The sequence below is a fragment of the Nycticebus coucang genome, chromosome 6, assembly GCF_027406575.1.
Source record: "Nycticebus coucang isolate mNycCou1 chromosome 6, mNycCou1.pri, whole genome shotgun sequence".
Lineage (NCBI taxonomy): Eukaryota > Metazoa > Chordata > Mammalia > Primates > Lorisidae > Nycticebus > Nycticebus coucang.
The window spans coordinates 75,062,093-75,082,031 of NC_069785.1; the positions used below are offsets into that span (position 1 = coordinate 75,062,093).

A 19,939-nucleotide genomic window follows, 5' to 3' on the forward strand; every position below is an offset into this window, starting at 1 on the left:
AGCTCCCGCCTCCGCCCACCCATTGGCTGCTCGCACAGGACGGGTCCAGCCCATTGGGCATTCTCCGCCAGAGCGCCCAGGTGGGGCGCAAGCCCCGCACGGATCGCAGAGCTCCAGCCCCTACACAGGAAGGTCCCGGAAGCCAGGGCCTGGACCCGCACCTCTTATCCTTCAAATCGAGGGTCTTGTGTCCCCTCCAGGCTTGGAGGTCAGAGTTCTCTAACGAGCCAATTCCCACCGCTTCTATCCCCTCCCAGTCTTGAGCTCCAGGTTGTTTGAATTTTATCAAAGTTAATGTGACGAGTAGGGGATTTTGAACGTGCGAGGTAGCCACCAGGGACCCCGGTGAGGGGTTGTCTGAAGGACTGAAGGTGACTGGAGATTAAGGGCACAGGCTTAAGAGTTCAGGCTGTGAATATGAACTAGGCTGAACTGGGCCCAAAGGTACTATTCTCCAATTTGCCTGGCTTATAAACTTCTCTCTCCAAGAGCAACTTGGTGCTGGCTTATAAACCTCTCACCAGGCAACTTGGTGCTTGCCAGTGGTGGTGGGGGGAGGGGGCACAGGTCAGATTTGGTCCTATTCCCAACCCTTTCCTACAATGCTTTGGCTCTGCTGTCATGGAGGGAGGACATCTGTCACACAGGGTAGGGGTGATGGTGACCCAAGGGGAGACTTCACCTGGGAGTAGAGCCCAGACTAAAGTACCCAGAGCAGGAACTCTTCCTACAGCTCCCTTAAGGGATCCCTATTGTAGGGAAACCAAAGGAGACAGAGGGCCAGGGCCAGGTTAATCCCTGCATTTACCCACCAGAACAAGAGGGAGAGGCCCTTGTCCCTGCCCTCTCCTGTCTTTGGTCTATATAAGCCATTAAAATCTCCCCAGCTGCAAGAGCTTGTAGACATAGCTACTGTCCCTTCCAGAGTGCTGAAGTGGGTAACCTACACCTCAAGACAGCCAGCTACTGCTTTCCAGCACCTCAGCACTGGGGGTTTGGGGGTGGGGAGGACAAGATGCCAGGCAAACTGACAACACAACAGTGCACCCACCTCAAGGCATTTTCACTGCTCACAGGGCAGCCGTTCAACCACCTCCCCCCTTCCCCAGCAGAAAAGAGAGGAAACAGGTGCTTCAGCTGTTGTTTATTGACATACAGGTAGGCTCTATAGCAACGTGCCCAGAGGCAGCTGCAGTAGAAGGGAAAATGGAAGAAAGTGAGGGTGGAATCGTGTCTGCAGCAAAAGGTGAGCGGAGTGCAGGACAGAAGAGCACAGCGCACAAGGTGGGAGTAGGGGAGGCCATGGGACTGGGGAAGCAGGTAAGGGCCAGAGACTGCTTCAACTGGAACCACTGCCCCATGCCCTAAGGCCCCTACTCTTGCTGGCTGTCTCCTGACCCCAGGCCAGGGCATCATTTTCCGCAGAAAGGAGAAACCAAGAACAGAAAGGAGAGGGAGCTGTTGCCCTCTTGCCATAGGCTCTGGGGGCTTGCAGTCTTGCATTCCTCCTTTGTCCCTTGCTTGGGTAGGGCCACACGATGGGCAAGCCAGGCTCTGGGCTACCCCACCGGAGCAGGGTCTACAAACAGCCTTGTTTCACAGTGGCATTAATCTTCTCCCTGGTGTTCCAGCCCACCAGTGCCACACTATAGCCCAGAGTGAGCTCTACAAGCGTTGCTGGCCTAATGGACGGGTGGGGGAAGGGGATAGGACAGGGGCTGAAAGAGGGGCTCTGGGGTTCATCACGGCACAGGCACTACACGCATGGTGTTGGTGAAGCCGGAGCCAGGGCGCCACCCGGTAAGCACAATGACCACATCTCCTGACTTGAAGAAGCCTCTGGCCTTTCCTGGAGGAAAAAAAGAGAGGTTAGTTAAGTAAAAGCCAAGCAGGGCAGGTCTTCCCAGAGCACAGGCAGAGGCAGCAAGCAAAGCTGGCTGACCATTCCTTCTTCTACCACCAGATGGCGCCAGCCTCACGGCCCAGGCAAAAGGCATGAGAGAGGCCCTGAAGATTTATCACTCAGGTGGCAGAATTGACAGGGACCTTTGGACATCACTTCACTTTACAGGGTGGAGAGCCTTGCCCAAGGTCAGAGCTGCTTCCTCCCAACCTGTGACATCCTACCTTATACAGGGACAAAGGCCATATTAGTACATTATCTTGTGTGCTACCCTCCACAGTATAGAAGCTCTAGCCAATTTTATTATTCTAAGACAGAGTCTTATTCTGTCACTCTTGAGTAGAGTGCCATGGCATCATCATAGCTCACAGCAACCTCGAACTCCTAGTTTCCAGCGATTCACCTCAGCCTCCCAAGTAGCTAAGACTACAGGTACCCAGGCCGGAAGCTGTGGCTCACACCTATAATCCTAGCACTCTGGGAGGCTGAGATGGGGGGGTTGCCCTGAGCTCAGGAGTTAGAGACCAGCCTGAGCCAGAGCTGAGACCTCTTCTCTACAAAAAAAAAAAAAAAGCCAGGCATTGTGGAGGATGCCTGCAGTCCCAGCTACTTGAGAGGCTGAGGCAAGAGAATCGCTTAAGCCCAAAAGTTTGAGGTTGCTGTGAGCTGTGATGCCAAGGCATTCTACCAAGGGCCACACTCTGTCTCAAAAAAATACAAAATAAAAATAAAGATAAATAATAAAAAGACTACAGGCACCCACCATGCTCAGTTATTTTTTCTATTTTTAGTAAAGATGGAGTCTCACTCTCTTGCTCAGCCTGCTCTTGAACTCCTGAATGCAAGCAATCCACCCTCCTCAGCTTCCCAGAGTGCTAGGATTACAGGTGTGAGCCACAATACCCAGCCCACTGATTTTTTTTTTTAAATCAAACAAACCTCAGTAATGAACAGATGATAAAGAATGAACAACTTTGCTTTGGGCCCCAAACTGGAAGAGTGAGGTTCAGGGACTGAGTTGCTCAGCCCTACTCAAAAGCCCCACTTTTCCTCTTGGGCTCTGCCTGGGACTGCAAGGGATGGAAGATGATTCAGAATATTCACTGAGGGCAAGGAGGGGTTGGCTGGGCCTCTTGCCCCCTAAGGTCTGCATGTTCACTTTCTGTTCCCCAAACTTTCAGGGCCTAACAGAGACTGTCAAGAACTGTCACACCTCTAGGTTTCTAACCCTTGCTCCCAACTACGCACCAACATTCATGGCCAAGTTCACCCGGAGGTCCACATCCTCAGCCCAGGCTTCCTGGACTGGGTCCTTGCATAAGACAGGGAATATGCCACGGTACAGGTGGGCCTGGCGAGCTGTCTGGGGATTCCGTGTCACAGCAATGATGGGGGCACGTGGGCGGTATCTGGCCACCTGGTGAGCTGACCTGAGATGGAATGGGGAACAAACAGAAGAGACCATTACACAGGGCCCGGGGTGTCTCTCAGGGCCTTCAGCAATTGCTCCCCTCTAATCTACTCACTAGGCCCATGTAAAGGCTCTGGTCACTTCTGTTCCACGGGTCCCTTCTGAGTGCAGGGAGTGGCCTCCCAAGGCTGGAACAGCCCCTCATCTTGTACCCCCTACAGCAGACTATGCTATCATTTGCCTTCTACCCCTTCCCACAGGCCAGAGCCCCAGGATCATCCCTACCCAGCATGGTCAGTCTCATCCACTTACCCCACGTGGCCCACACCCTGAACTCTGGCACAGAAAGGCAGCCCTGGCCCCGTCTGACCAGCACCCATTCCTTTGCTGCTGGTGATATCTACAAGCCAAGCAGCATGCAGACAGCACCTGACTCTTGACATCTGAGCCAACCAGCCTCTTGGGAGTCAAAACCAGGCTTCTCTACTATTAGGCCCTTTTCCCCACCCCACGTGGGGCTCCTTGGTCCCTGAAACAGGCCCAACACTGAGCTCTAGAGCCCCAGAGTCAGCTCTAGAGCCCCTGAGTGTCTACCTAAGTGAGGCCTGGCAATCTAGATGCTACCCAGGAGGTGAGAATGGGAGATAGGAGTGGTGGCGCAGGGGTGGTTCTGCCTGTCAAGTTTCCTTTAGAAGGCAGGGGACCCTTTGCAGTCCCTCTGCCAGGTGTTTCCTTGAACACTGACATTGAAAATTTATAGTTGCAGATGAGTCTCGAAAGGCCCACAGTAAGCTATAAGGACATTCAACAGGTGTCAGGGAAACTTATGACACACCACAGCAGAGAACCCCCCATGCTTCAGGCTTGGCCTCCATACAAGTCCTTCAGAGGGAAGCAGTTGCTGAAGTCAGGACTACTGAAGTGAAATCCCAGACTAGAGCTAAAAATAGCCAAATAGCCATGCTTGGACCTTTTTACAAAGGTCAACCTTTCTGGTTGGAGCCGTTTAGCCAAGAGTGGCAGGCTGGAGCCTTCTCAGGAGGGCTCTGGAGAGCTGTGTCCTGGCTCTCAGGGCACCCACCTGCTGCTCTTCTCCACCACCCTCCTCCCTTCCAGGAAACCCTCTCCACCCTGTGGGCAGGGAATGAGGAACACACTCCCAGGCCAGAAGATAGATGTTGACTCCATGTTCCCAGCTGGGAAGAGATCCCGAGTTTGAGGCCAAGGATAGGCCAGACCAGTCCTCAAGCCAGGTGCCCTGGCCCTAGGGAACACCAGGAAGATAGCACAGTGACCTTTCTGGGCTGAAACTCGCTTGTCTTTATGGCTCAAAGATCAATGAGAACCAGTGCAACCAAACGGAGGCACAGTGACACTGCATTTTGCTATTTTAGAGGACCAGCTTTTAAACATCAACCATCCATAGTCACCCTGTCCATCATTATGTAGCAAGTCTCTGGTGTGAACCAGCTTTTGATTCAAGGAGTGTTCCTTGCAGTCCTTTGGTCCCATGCTGGGACACTGCTCACTCCCAGATCCTGGCCTTGTGGCACAGGGAGGCTCCTTCCCTGTAGGGTCCAGGTGGCAGGCAGAGGGGTCTTACCTCGGCTCGGCAACACCTGAGCACTGTGTAATGTTCTGCTTACCAGGACCCCCAGGAAGAGGTGCCACCAAGCAGGGCCTCCCCAGAGAGCCGCTGCCACCTCCTACCTGCCAGACTTGGTGAGGACGATTATGGCCCCACTGCAGCACTTGAAGGAGGCCTCCACGGCGCCTACGGCAGCAGCTTCTGTGGGGTCGCTGGTAATGGGCGCCAGGCGGCGGAGTTCCTCAAATAATTGCAAGTGGTAGATGGCGGCCTCTGCCTCACGGGCAATCTACGGGAGCAACATGTATCCAGAGGGACGAGAGGGGGACAGAGCTTCATCAGAGCTTTGTCACAGAGGGAGAGGAGGGTAAGAGTCACATGCACAGCTGGTGAGGAACTTGCCCATGGGGATAGAGGCCAAGAGGAGCCCAGTCCCTGGAGATGCTGAGCTAAGCCCAGATCAAGATACCACAAGGACCAGTTCCTCACCAGCAGTCTGTGACATCCCTGTGCCTATTGAGCCACGGGACCCTCTGGTCCTGCCCTGTCGTGACCTCCCTAGCCATCTGCCTGCGATGAGAAGAGCCGGGCCCCAGCCCAGGTGCAGGGCTGGCTGTGGCCATCTTTCCCTAGAGCAGCAGGAGCAAGAGGCTGGTTACCTACAGTGTTACCTGCTCTCAGGGCCCTACCTGCCAGACTCCGTCAGAACTACCAAAGCTGCCGCTAAACACTTATAGGAAGCCTGCACGCTGCCCATGGCCATGGCTTCCATGAGGTCTGTGGAGTGACTGGAAGTGCGCACAAGTTCTTCAAACAGCTTGCGGTGGAACATGGCTGCCTCAGCCTCACGAGCTATCTGTAAGGTTCAGGAGAAGGAAAGGCAAGGAAGAGGGAAGGAGGAAGAAAAACAACAGAGACAACACATGGGAAGACAGAATGCGGAATTAATCAGAGAGGAGGTACTCTTAGGTTAATTGACTACATCTGTCCTTGAGGCAGATGCAGAGGTCAGGTGATAGAAGGCCAACTGCCCAGGAGTGGTGAAGAGTTTTGTGCCTCTTCACTCTAATACAGAGGACACTCGTTTTGTTACTTCACTCTAATACAGAGGACACTCGTTATTCTATTCTGAAAGGACTTTTTTTTTAAAATAAGGAGCAGAGAAAGCCAATATTTGGGCTCTAGCACCTTGGCATGGGAACATGCCCAGGCTAGGCCCACACCACTCCCTGGTATAGGACTTAACCACACTGCCTCATGACACAGCTTACAGAAAGGAATAGGCCCTCCCTCCTCACATGGCTGCCTGGCTCCCCACAGGGCCTCCTGCCCAGCTTCCATGTGTGCAGAGTAAGCACTAGCTTGGCTTCAGGAACAGGATGTTCTGAGGCTTTTCTTTCTTTCTTTTTTTTTTGTAGAGACAGAGTCTCACTTTACCACCTTCGGAAGAGTGCCATGATGTCACAGGACTCACAGCAACCTCTAGCTCTTGGGCTTCCGCGATTCTCCTGCCTCAGTCTCCCGAGCAGCTGGGACTACAGGCGCCTGCCACAACGCCCGGCTATTTTTTGGTTGCAGTTCAGCCAGGGCCCTCGGTATATGGGGCCAGCGCCCTACTCACTGAGCCACAGGCGCCACCCTTCTGAGGCTTTTCTGATGGCCTGCCATGGAAACGCTGGAAAGCTAGGTTCAAAGCTAAGGCTCTGCAGCATAATTGAGTTTTAAGCAGGAGAATGGAAAACTCTAGCTAACTTGTGAGGGGCACACTGAACAGCCATGTAAAGAGACAGATGCCTGTGGAAGCATGCAGATACATTTAATAAGACATTTGATTAAAATCTAATGATTAAAACAGTATTGAGAAAATCACTGAGTTATTTATAGATCACCTACTAAGACCAAGCACCAGAAAGAAAATTTTTAGATGATTATAATGCAATCATCAGCATCTTAGCGAACCATGTCAAAGAATCTCTTTGACAGTATAAGCAGATGTGTGGCAGGTTAAAGATGTTCTTTCTGTAACATGCATGCAACCCAGAAGACAGGGGACGGGAGTAGGAGACAGAACTATACCTGGGACTGCTCTTAGTTAAGGGTCTTTAACTACATTAGTTAGACAAAGGAGAAGGCAGGGAGCAGTCAAGAGGAGAAGCCATAGGCCAGTGTTAACTGGTGACACAAAAGGGACAGGCCTGAGGCACCTAGAGGGGCAGCTAGGGCCTGGCTGAGAACTTGTAACTTATCTTCTAAGCAGCGCCATGCAATCCAAGCCTTGAAGTTCTGTCTGTTCATAGGAATGACTGGCACATACAGGAAATGACGTGGAATTCAGAACCTAGAGCCCGAATCTTAGTCTCTGACCCCTCTACAGGCCCCAGATGCAGACCTGCCCTCATCTCCTGCTAGACGGAGCATGACATTGCAAGACAGAAGACCAGCTCTGGAGTCAGCAGACCTGGATTCATACCCAGGCTTTACTGGCATGTAACCCTCATCTACAAATTGAGGTAAAGAGAGTTAAATAAAGATGACATCAGTGTACACAGGGACTTATCAGACACTTAAAATAATAGTAGTGAATATTTAATGCCAAGGCTATAATTAAATGTATCTTATCTAATCCATTTTACAGATGGGGTCTTGGGAGGTCAAGTGACTTGCCCCAACGTATGTATTATTATTAAAGTCCTCACATTCTATGCAGTTTCATGTGGTCAGCCCCCCTCCCACCTCTGAGGGGGTCACACAACTAAGCAAGGGAATTAGAGAGAGGGGAGAAACCAAAAAAGGCAGCTACTCAAGAGGTGACTGACTAGTTCAAAGTATACCGTCATCTCCTGGGAGAGAGAAAGCACTTCCCTGCCAAGGGGCAGGTGTGAAAAGGCGCCAGGAGTACCTGACACGGACACAGTGATCATGTCATACAACCTGGTGATGCGACGGCCAGACTACAGAAAAATCCCCAGGAAAGAGATCGGTCTCTACAGACTTCGATATGGGGAAATCCAGCAAGGATGCGGACAACAGTCCAGAAGACAACTTTGGCCAAATAGGAACTCAGTTCACCACTAAAAAAAGTGTTTGCTGTAAATGACACGTCTTCTCTGGAAACTTTAAACTCTCATAGGATACGTAAAAGGAAAGAAAGATACCATACCAGTCTAGAACAGAGGTTTTGTGAGGATTGTTTTAAATTTAGAGCCTTGTGAGGGCTAGAGTCACACACGAGGCAGGAGGCCCATGACTGGGCTAGAACAGGAATAGGAAGGCTGAAGGAAAAACCATCTCAGGATAAGGGCAAGTTTTCTAAGGTATACAATATAGAAACTGACCCAGGACTACTGGGAGAAAGAATTTAATTCACAGCATTATTCTATTAGATCTAAGTAACCCTGGCAACTGGTCCCTAAATCAAGCTCTAGAGCAGAAAGAAACAGGACAGCAGACCTTAGCTGTCAACCCTGAGGAATGAATGGCCAGACAGCAGGCCATGGCCGAGGTGGAGGAGATTGAAAAACTAGCTCCTAGGGGAGAAAGACAAGAAAGGGCCTCTATGACTCCTCTGGATGCTCAAAGGCCCAGCAGGGTCAGCCCCCCTCTGCCTATCTCTATTTGTGGCCCTGCCATCAGTCACCCACATTTTGGTCTGGGGTGAATGCAGCAGTTGCACCCAGTGGCACAGCAAAGGGGGTCCCGCTGCAGGCACCATGCAAGGCCAATTCCCCCGGTCAGCTCAGCGCAGGCAGCAGCCTCCAGGCCAGGTGCAGACAGCCCTCACGAGGGGAGCACCTGTCTGTGGGGAACCGAACTGGAAGCCAAAAAGGGCAGCTCAAAACAGGAGTTCTTGGCCTTTTCAGAATGGGGCAGAGGTGCTGAGAACCTCTGACTGTCCAGAGGAAAAGGTAAAAGGCATCCTTTGACTGCATAAGTACCCCAGCACTTAAGCCAAAGGAAGGACTCATAACCTTGAAGCCAGATGTGAACTGCCATGTGTGATGAAGGCAGATGCCTTCAGAGCAGAAAGAAATAGGGAGTGTGGGCAGGGAAGGCAGAACAGAAAAAAAGAGACATCTCACTCCCACACACCTCACTCTTGCTGCTGTAACTTGGGTGATAACAAAAGACTATGGGTAGAAATTCCATTCAATCCCAGCCCCAGTCTGAATCCCAGGGATAAAGGCAGGACCCCCCACCCCCATGAACTCACCAGGTGCTGCATGCGAACAGCTTCCAGAGGGTAGTCCCCTTTGGCTGTTTCTCCAGACAGCATGATGCAGTCAGCTCCATCCAGGACTGCATTGGCCACATCGCTGCCCTCCGCCCGGGTGGGGCGGGGCTTCTTGATCATGCTCTCCAGCATCTGGGAGGGAAAACAGCATTATTGAGACATGACCTGGGCTCTTCAGCACAAGCTGATGCTCTGGGGGGTGTATACATGGGGGGAAGGGATGAGTGCTTGTGTATAACATGGGCCAGGGTCCACAGGAAAGGGTCAGGCAGACTCCAGAGCTTTCCCATGCAAGCATGTGAGTGTGCACAGGAAAATGCAAAGGGGCACCTGCCTGTGTGGCACATATGACAGGCTTCCCAGCTCGGTTGCACCGCCCAATCATCATCTTCTGAGCAAGGAAGACCTTCTCTGCAGGAATCTCAATGCCTAGGTCACCACGAGCCACCATGATACCATCACTGGCCTCCAGGATCTCATCGAACCTGATGGGGAAAGTGGGGAAGAGACAGAGGTTACACAGAATAGGGGCCTCAAGTACAGTGATGAATAGGAAGTTTTCCCAGGATTCCTGACTTCGAAGTCCTTGCACCAGGACAGCCATCCATGACATCACCATGGGAGTGTGGCAGGATGTTCCAGAGCTACCTTAACTCCCCAGAGTGGGCTAACAAGTCTGCCTTCTTCAATACCAGTGTGGATGCTTCATTGAGGGGATGATGGGGGAAGAGCAAGGCCTCCTCCAAAGCCCCATGGGCTCGTTTCCTCTCCCTCTACATCCTAAAAGGTTCCTCCTAAGGTGTCTCTCTATAATCTCCATGTCTAAGCAGCACTTCCAAGGAAGAGAGGGAACCCCAGGCCTACTGATCGCTTCCACACAAAGATCCACAGCCTCACCTAATCAAGGATACCTAAGGGTTGTCCCTTGAGGTGGCCTACTCAGACTTGTTGAAGGCAACAGAGAATGTGGCTTTACCTGGCCCGGGGCACCAAGGTAAGCTAGCACTCATGGCTTAGCAGGACAGCAAAGGGGAGAACTCCAAATTGTGTGGGACAAAAACATCTATACAAAGCTAAGGACAGTAAGGACGGTGGGTGCACAGGGCTGCTCCCCACCCTCCCCAAGCACACTGCTAACCTATAGCAGTGCTCAGTTGTTCTCCTAGTAGGGGGGACAAAGGAGGAACAAATGCCACTGAGGTGGCCAGACTCATCTGGCTCTACCTCAGGAGCACCAGGATGAGGGGAAGGCTGAGCAGGGGCAACCAGAACCTGGAGAGGAACCGGGAAGCTGAAGGGACCCTACCAGAGTTAGCCTGAACATGGACTGGGCCTTTGTACATTGAGACCAGGAGGCCACAGGCTTTGGCACAGACGCCAGGCCCTGAGCTTCCATATGGCTCCCCAGTGAGGACCAAAAGAACTCTTTCCTGACTCAGTGCCTGTAACTCAGCAGCTAGGAGGCCAGCCACATACACCAGAGATGGAAGTTTTGAACCCACCCTGGACCTGCCAAACAACAATGACAACTACAACCAAAAGAAAAAAGAAAAAAAATAGCCGGGTGTTGTGGCAGGCATCTATAGTCCCAGCTACTTGGGAGGCTGAGATAAGAGAATAACTTAAGTCCAAGAGTTTGAGGTTGCTGTGAGACACAGTGAAACTCTGTCTCAAAAAAAAAAAAAAAGGCTTGGTGCCTGTGGCTCAAACGGCTAAGCTACCAGCCACATACACCTGAGCTGGCAGGTTCGAATCCAGCCCGCACCCGCCAAACAACAATGATGGCTGCAACCAAAAAATAGCTGGGCACTGTGGCGGGCACCTCTAGTCCCAGCTACCTGGGAGGTAGAGGCAGGAGAATCGCTTGAGCCCAGGGGTCTGAGGTTGCTGGGAGCTGTGATGCCACAGCACTCTACCCAGGGTGACAGCTTGAGGCTCTGTCTCAAAAAAAAAAAAACACCTTTTCTAAGAGTCTGCTGTCTTCCTCCTCCATGGAACATTCTAGCAAACTATTTCCTCCCCATTCCAGCAAACTACCACAGTACTCTAGATCAGGGGCAGAGCATGACAGCCCTGATCTTGTCAGCAGTGACCCTGTCCTCACCAATGCTGGTCCCCAGGCCCAGCGAACAAGGCCAACTGCTCATATCTTGGTCACCTGGGAAGGTTTTTCTTGTTTTTGTTTTTAAATATCATGCCTTCCACTCCACTAAGACACTCTGAATCTGTGGGTCTGAAACAGCCTTGAGAGTCTGCATGCAGATGGGCAGATGCCAGGTTTCTCCCAGGTAACTCTTGCCCTGGAGAGTGCTGTGCTGGACCCTGGGATGATGGCGGACTCACCTCCGAACTCCCTCATGATTCTCAATTTTGCTGATTATCTTGATATTCTTTCCTTTCTCTCCTAGGACCTTCCTGACTTCATGGACATCAGATGCCTTGCGGATGAAAGATGCAAACACCATATCTACATCCTGCTCTACCCCAAACTTCAGGTCCTGGATGTCCTTTTCTGACACAGCAGGTAGGTCCACAGCAGCCCCAGGAAGGTTTACACCCTTCTTGCTGCCCAAGGAGCCACCGTTTTCCACCTCTGTCACCAGGAAGTCACCGCCTGTGTGAAAAAGAGTAGGTAGTGGAGACAGAGCAATGAGGGCACATCTCAAAAGGAAGCAGCCAGCAGGTGCCCTCCCCTCAGTGCAGAGAGCAGGAAGCAGCACATCGTACGTGCGGAAGCCACATGACCAGAGTTGAGATCCCAACTCCACTGTGTAGCTTGGGCAACATGCTATACATGTAGCAACATGCCTCCATACCCAATTTCCTTGCCTGTAAATAAGGATAATTTGACAAGGTTCTTTTAAAATTTAAAACAAATGACCATGCAAAATGCTTAGAATGGTGTCTTAGCACTTGAATGGCAGCCATCATTCCTAGAGAAACAATAGAGTCCTGTTCACATCCTGCTGAGGGATGGAGGAAAAAAAGGAAAGAAAGAGTAAGAATGAATAAAAAAGAAGCTGGGCATAGTGGGGTTCATGCCTGTAATCTGGGAGACTGAGGCAGGCAGACTGCCTGAGCTCAAAGATTCAAGACCAGCCTGAACCAGAGCAAGACCTCGTCTCTAAAAATAGCCGGGTGTTGTAACTGGCACCTGTAGTCCCAGCTACTTGGGAGGCTAAGGCAAGAGACTCACCTGAGCCCAAGAGTTTGAGGCTGCTGTTAGCTGTGATGCCATAGCACTCTACCAAGGGCAAAAAGTGAGACTGTCTCCAGAAAAAGAAAAAAAAGGAAAAAGAAATCTTCTCATATATTCTCCAGAGCAAGAACATAATTAGACTAGACTATAAAGCCTGTTTCTGAGGATAAATGAGTTAAAAAAAAAGAATCCCAAGAGCGCATAGAATCAACCTTGCTGCCAGCCAACCAGCTTTTTTCCCTTTTTTTGTTTGAGACAGGGTCTTGCTCCAGGACCCCAGCTAGAGTGCTGTGGCATCATAGCTCATTGCAACCTGGGCTCAAGCGATCCTCCTTTCTCAACCTCCCAGAGTGTAGGTCACAAGCCACCTTGCTGGTACCCATCTTCTTTTTGTCAAGGAATTTTAAAGCTGAGAGATGGTTTCAGACAATTAGACCCTGCGTTCCATACCCACCTTTCTGCTTCACCAGCAGGGAAATAAGTCCATCATCCACATAGATCTTGCTGCCCACCTCCACCACTTTGCAGATGTTCTTGTAGTCCAGCCATAAGATGTTCTCATCACACTTCTCCATGTAGGCGTTGTCCAACGTGATCTTGAGAGTGGCTCCTTTCTTCAGCTCCACCTCCGCAGTGCCGCTCTGTGGACAGAGAAAGAGTAAGGAGAGTACAGACTGCAGAAACCAGCCCCACCACCACCCCAGCAGACATGGAAAAACTCTTTCCTCCAAGGAACAACACTGAAATCTCCGTTCAAAGTAATCAAGTTTTTTGCTTTGTGAAATAAATGCTCTTATTCGCTACTTTAGTATACTTCAAGGGAATAACCCAAGAAAATAACTACAATGTTTCAGTCATGCTTCCTTTTTTTTTTTTTTGAGACAGAGTCTCATTATGTTGCCCTTGGTAGAATGCCCTGGCATCACAGCTCACAGCAACCTCCAATTTTTGGGCTTAAGGGATTCTCTTGCCTCAGCCTCCCAAGTAGCTGGGACTATAAGCAACTGCCATACGCCCCGCTATTTTTTTGGTTGTAGTTGTCACTGTTGTATGGCAGGACCGGACTGGGTTTAAACCTGCCAGCTCCGGTGTATGTGGCTGGCACCCTAGCAAGCTTCAGTCATGCTTCCTAATGGACAGGGAAGAAGATATAAAGAAATTGCTCCCCAAAGTTAACAGTCTTGGAAGTAGGTTTTTAGAGTAAAAACAACGGTTCCTTTGTGGCACTATTTCCTAGCAAAGTTGATGCAATATTTTTGCCCTTATCTGCAGACTTAAAGTAAAACATGGCATCTGGGCAGGACAGAGGTTATAAGCAGCAGTTCTCAACCTGTGGGTCACAACCTCTTTGGGGGTCAAATGACCTTTTCACGGGGTTCACCTAAGACCATCCCGCATATCCCATATTTACATTACGATTCATAACAGCAGCAAAATCACAGTTATGAAATAGCAACAAAAATAATTTTATGGTTGGGGGGTCACCACAACATGAGGAACTGTATTAAAGGGCTGCGACATTAGGAAGGTTGAGAATCACTGTTATAGAGGATGAGTTCTGAAGCTGCCTAGCCTCCTGAGCACTCCAATTCTTCCCCAGGATACTCACGCCCTTGATGAGCCCAGTTCGAATCTCAGGTCCTTTCGTGTCCAGAGCCACAGCAACTGGCCGGTAGAGGATGGGGTCAGATGCAAAGCTTTCTGTGGCTGTGCGCACGTTCTTGATGGTTTCTGCATGGTACTGGGGGAAAGGAAGGAAAATGATAAGTGTCCTCCCACACTAGGATCCAGTCCCATCCCCACTGCAGAGCCAAAACTGGCCACTCAGGGAAAGCCTGTGGGCCTCCTGGACCTCCAGTTCTCCCTTCTCGCGGCAGCGTCATCCACCAGTGGGCATTCTACCTGCTCACTCCGGCTTCTACCTGCTTATACCACAGCACTAACTCACCCTGAGGAGAAGTCTTAGAAACTTTTTAGAACATTGCCACCAAAACCCATTAAAGGCATGGGTATAGGTAAACCTAATTGATCATCCTTTCGGGTATTTCTTTTCCCTTGGACTGACTCATCAAATACCCTTGGCAAATAAAGCAGACAGCTAGAGCAAGAAAACTAGGAGTTGTGTTTGGATAAGACTGGTCCGGCAATCAATGCCAAATTCTGACAGATGTGGTAATTCTGAGAGCTTATTCTCTATTGATTCCAACTACAATTCAAACTCAAAGGTATTGACTTAAGCTCACAGTGGCCCAAACTAAATAATTCATTGTTAAGATCACGCAGACCTGACTTTCTCAGTCATTTTCTAGAGTCTGATTAGAGAGATGAGAGAAGGAAGTGGAATGGGAAAGGTGGTCACTTTTTCTGAAGGTGGTCACTTTTTCTGAAAAAATTACCCTTTGTCATTTCTTTTCTTTTTTTTTTTTTTGTAGAGACAGAGTCTCACTTTATGGCCCTTGGTAGAGTGCCGTGGCCTCACACAGCTCACAGCAACCTCCAACTCCTGGGCTTCAGCGATTCTCTTGCCTCAGCTCCCGAGTAGCTGGGACTACAGGCGCCCGCCACAACGCCCGGCTATTTTTTGGTTGCAGTTTTGGCTGGGGCCGGGTTTGAACCCGCCACCCTCAGTATATGGGGCTGGCGCCTTACCAACTGAGCCACAGGCGCCGCCCCGCCCTTTGTCATTTCTTACTCATAACAAATCCTGGATTCACTGTTCTCTCTTAAGCCCTTTCTCTTTTCTAATTTGCCATTATTGCTTGTTTAAAAGCACTCAGTGGCCACCTGTGGCTCATGCCTTTAATTCTGCACTTTGGGAGACAGAGAAGGGAGAACTGTATGAGCTCCAGCGTTGGAGACCAACCTGAACAAGAGTGAGACCCTGTCTCTACTAAAAACAGAAAAATTAGTGGGGTGTTGTCATGGACACCTGTAGTCCCCCCTACTAGGGAGGCTAAGGCAATGATTGCTTGAGCCCAGGACGTTGCAGTAAGCTATGATGTTGCCACTGCACTCTAGCTTGGAGCGATAGGGCTGAATTCTGTCTCCAAAAATAAAAAAAAAAAAAATAAGACTCAAAACCAAGGTAAGTATAATCCATATATCATTGCTGATAATAGGGGCACCTACTTCAGCACTTTATGAGCCTTGCCCTTTAGTCAGCACTGTCCAGCAGAGCCACACCTGCAAACAAGCCTCTCTGTCATTTGCAGGAAGCTGGGAGAAGGCAGTTGGAGCTGGAGCTTTACCTCCAAGGACAGCGTTGCTTGAGCACTCGAAATCTTTAGCTTCTAATTCAGGCATACTCTATAACGAAGGACAACTGGTTTTGGGGTTTGCTTGTTTATGCAGGTCCATGTAAGTTATGAAATTTTCTTTCTATTGCTGGCTTGCAACAGAATACCAATATAGGACAAAAATAAAAATAGCTGTCATATGGAACAACTGAAAATTGTCAAATGCCTTTTCCACAGAGCTGATATGAAGAGTACAAGAAGATACACACTAAGAACAGACAACCACATGGAAACGTCAATCAATTATCATCTTCTATTACAATGCCCACTCTATTTAATGCCAACATGAAAGCCTGTGTTCCTAGAATAAAATTCACTTGGTTATAGATCATGACATTCCTTTAAATCACTACTGGATTTGGATTATTAAATTTTATCTATACTTTCTGCATCTTTCTAAGTACAACTGGTCTAGTGTACTAACCTTTTGTACTAACCCGTCTGGTTTTAGTCCTGTTGGTTCTAAAGAACATAGTGGGAAGATTTCTATACTTTCCTAGGCTCTAGAGAGGTGTAAGAACTTAACTATACTGCAAAGGGGAGACAGAATTCAGCCATTAAAATCACTTGGACTGGGCAGCGCCTGTGGCTCAGTTGGTAAGGCGCCGGCCCCATATGCCGAGGGTGGCAGGTTCAAACCCGGCCCCGGCTGAACTGCAACCAAAAAATAGCTGGGCGTTGTGGCGGGCGCCTGTAGTCCCAGCTACTTGGGAGGCTGAGGCAAGAGAATCGCTTAAGCCCAGGAGTTGGAGGTTGCTGTGAGCTGTGTGAGGCCACGGCACTCTACCAAGGGCCATAAAGTGAGACTCTGTCCCTACAAAAAAAAAAAAAATCACTTGGACTTAAGTATTCTGAGATAAGCTAAATCTTAGTCACTTTTTTCTTTTTTTTTTTGCAGTTTTTGGCTGGGGTTTGAACCAGCCACCTCCTGTATATGGGGCCGGCCCATTTTTTTGAGCCATAGGCGCCGCCCCATTTTTTTTTTAATTGAGACAGTCTTACTTTGTTGCCCTCAGTAGAGTGCTATCCTGTCACAGTTTACAGCAACTTCAAACTCCTGGGCTCAAGCGATTCTCTTGCCTCAGCCTCCCAAGTAGCTAGGACCACAGGTGCCTGCCACAATGCCCAGCTATTATTTTTTTTTTTTTTTTAAGCAGGCCTGGGCTGTGTTCAAACCTACCAGCCCTGGCAGCCACGGTGCATGTGGCCGGCACCCTACCCACTGAGCTACGGGCACTGCCAATATCTTAGTCACTTTCATAACTTCTAATGACTATTAGCTGATTCATTTTATTCAATCTCCTGATTTTTTAAAATTTTTTTTAGACAAGAGTCAATTTCAGCTTTATAGGAATTAAATTGTAAATCTTTCTTGATTTATAAAATAGCACAGTAGCTCATGCCTATAACAGCAGCATTTTGGAAGGCTGAGGTGGCAGCATCTTCAAGACCAGCCTGGGCAACTGGGCAATGTAGCAAGTTTAGGATCTCTAAAAAAAGTAGAATTAAAGGCTCACTGCCTGTAGCACAGTGGTTACATCGCCAGCCACATGCACCAAGGATGGCAGGTTCAAACCCAGCCAGGCCAGCTAAACAACAATGACAACTGCAACAACAACAATAAAAACAGTTGGGTGTTGTGGCAGGCACCTGTAGTCCCAGCTACTTGGGAGGCTGAGGCAAGAGAATCACTTATGCCCAGGAGTTTGAAGTTGCTGTGAGCTGTGACGCCATAGCACCCTACTGTGGGTGACATAGTGAGACTCTGTCCCAAAAAAATAAAAAATAAAATAAAAATTAAGAGAAGATAAAATTAAAAAGTTATCCCAGCATGGTGGTATATGCCTTGTAGTCCCAGCTACTGAGGAGGCTAAGATGAGAGGATCACTTAAGCCCAGGAGTTGAAGGCTAAAATGTGCTACAATTGTGCCACAGCACTCAGCGTGGGTGACAGAACAAGACTGTCTCAAAAAACAAAACCCTCCAATGTATAAGAGATATTCTCTTTTCTATTTATACTCTTATTTGTACATCCTTGTATTCCTGATGAAGCTAGGGGTTTGTTTTATAATTTTTTTCCACAGAGAGAATTAGTTTTTAGCGCAATTCAAATTTATTTTTATTTACTTTATATTCTATTTCAATAAACTACTTTTACAAAGCCAATTCCTTTTCTTTGCCCATTTTAAGTAATTTTTTTCTAGTGTTCTGAGTTAAACATTTCATTTACCTTGAGACTTTTGCTTTCTAGAATAAGTGTATGTAAGTAACTAAGTTTTCTTGATTTCTACCTTTTAGACTTTGTTCTTAATTACCTACCATTAACTATGTCAGAGAATGTATCCATATAATTTCTACTCTATGAAACTTGAGGTTTTGGATGGCCTAATATATTTTTATAACCATGAGTGTTTTAACCCATGGGTATTTTGTAACCCAGCCCGGGCCTGCCAAACAACAATGACATGCATTTTTGATCTTAGGGGTATAAAATCATATATTATAAATATACTAGATTATTAGGTATTATTCAAATCCTCTTTATTATTTCTGGGCTGTGTACTTCATCTTCCACCATGCTTTTGTGATGGATGGTGAAGAGTTCCATCCATCAGTGCTGTCCTTGGGGAAGGAAGATGACTGAGATGAGACTTTTAAATTTAGGTTTAAAAGTCAGTATTTCTGGGCCAACATGGCCTTATGGGAGCACATGTTCAACAAGAACATGCCAAAAGTGGAGGTTGAAGACATTGTGCCAAAGCTTTCAAAAGATAAGATGCACATACCGGCGTCCCTCTGTCAGAGTGAGAGAAAGTAGTTTCAATGCTCTGCTCAGAAGAGTATTTAGAATTGCCAAGAACTGGAAAAGCATGCCTGCTGCCTAGTCAGAGGTACCGGTGAAGTAAGAGCCCTGACATATGTCACACTGAAACTGCTTATATGACATTATCTAATATTAGAATAATTTCAGATCAGTTTCTAAAACCCTGATCCCATCTGCCATTCAATCCTATAATTCCTCTACTAGGTATATACCCAGAAGACCAAAAATCACATCATAACAAAGATATTTGTACCAGAATGTTTATTGCAGCCCAATTCATAATTGCTAAGTCATGGAAAAAGCCCAAGTGCCCATCAATCCACGAATGGATAAATTGTGGTATATGTACACCGTGGAATATTATGCAGCCTTAAAGAAAGATGGAGACTTTACCTCTTTCATGTTTACATGGATGGAGCTCGAACATGTTCTTCTTAGTAAAGTATCTCAAGAATGGAAGAAAAAGTAGCCAATGTACTCAGCCCTACTATGAAACTAATTTATGGCTTTCACATGAAAGCTATAACCCATTTATAACCTAAGAATAGGGGGAAGGGGGAGAGGGAAGGGGGGAAGGATGGGAGGAGGGAGGGTGATTGGTGGGATTACACCTGCGGTGCATCTTACAAGGGTACATGTGAAACTCAGTAAATGTAGAATATAAATGTCTTAACACAGTAACTAAGAAAATGCCAGGAAGGCTATGTTAACCAGTGTGAGGAAAATGTGTCAAACGGTCTATAAAACCAGTGTATGGTGCCCCATGATCACATTAATGTACACAGCTATGATTTAATAACAAAAAATAATAATAATAAAAACAAATAAATAAAACCCTGATCCCAGGGACAACCTCTAAAACCTCAAAGTAACTCACAAAAGAACTTGGGTTTTAATTTAAAAAAAAAATCTAATTTGGAAATTCTTAAATGTTAAAGTACAGATAATCTCCAAATACCCTTTGTAATTAAAAAAGCCAAAACCAAAATCAGAGCCAGGCCCCAGCCAGCAGGTGCTGCGTATGTCATCTGCCCTTGCCATGTCAGAGCTGTGTGGTGCTATTTCACTGGATGGAGGGAACCATAAAGCCAAGTTAAAGGTCAGCTTCTTAAAAATCTATTTCTGGGCTCAGCACCTGTAGCTCAGCGGCTAGGGCGCCAGCCACAAACAGCGGAGCTTGTGGGTTCGAACCCAGCCCGGGCCTGCCAAACAACAACGACAACTACAACCAAAAAAGAGCTGGCTGTTGTGGTGGGCACCTGTAGTCCCAGCTACTTGGGAGGCTGAGGCAAGAGAACTGCTGAAGCCCAAGAGTTGAAGGTTGCTGTCGCCCTCTACTGAGGGCGACATAGTGAAAGTCTGTCTCAAAAACAAAAAACAAACAAAAAAAATCTATTTCTAGCCGGGCGTTGTGGCGGGCGCCTGTAGTCCCAGCTACTCGGGAGGCTGAGGCAAGAGAATCACGTAAGCCCGAGAGTTAGAGGTTG

At 48.4% G+C, this 19,939-nt stretch overlaps 1 protein-coding gene across 3 annotated transcripts in view; it reads right to left on the minus strand.

The window, feature by feature from the left end:
- Nucleotides 1–1,129: 1,129 nt before the first annotated feature.
- PKM (pyruvate kinase M1/2) overlaps nucleotides 1,130–19,939 on the minus strand; it is a 35,365-nt gene continuing 16,555 nt past the window's right edge. For 2 of the 3 annotated variants that reach the window (XM_053595296.1, XM_053595295.1), the window contains exons 4-11: nucleotides 13,942–14,073; nucleotides 12,787–12,973; nucleotides 11,477–11,747; nucleotides 9,468–9,618; nucleotides 9,113–9,265; nucleotides 5,025–5,191; nucleotides 3,152–3,333; nucleotides 1,130–1,849 (exon numbers count right to left, since the gene is read on the minus strand). In XM_053595296.1, coding sequence (XP_053451271.1) covers nucleotides 1,743–1,849; nucleotides 3,152–3,333; nucleotides 5,025–5,191; nucleotides 9,113–9,265; nucleotides 9,468–9,618; nucleotides 11,477–11,747; nucleotides 12,787–12,973; nucleotides 13,942–14,073 — 1,350 coding nt within the window. In that variant the 3' untranslated portion in view covers nucleotides 1,130–1,742. Of the gene's footprint in view, nucleotides 1,850–3,151; nucleotides 3,334–5,024; nucleotides 5,192–5,591; nucleotides 5,759–9,112; nucleotides 9,266–9,467; nucleotides 9,619–11,476; nucleotides 11,748–12,786; nucleotides 12,974–13,941; nucleotides 14,074–19,939 lie in introns of all 3 variants that reach the window. The other variant, XM_053595297.1, reaches the window with a different exon arrangement.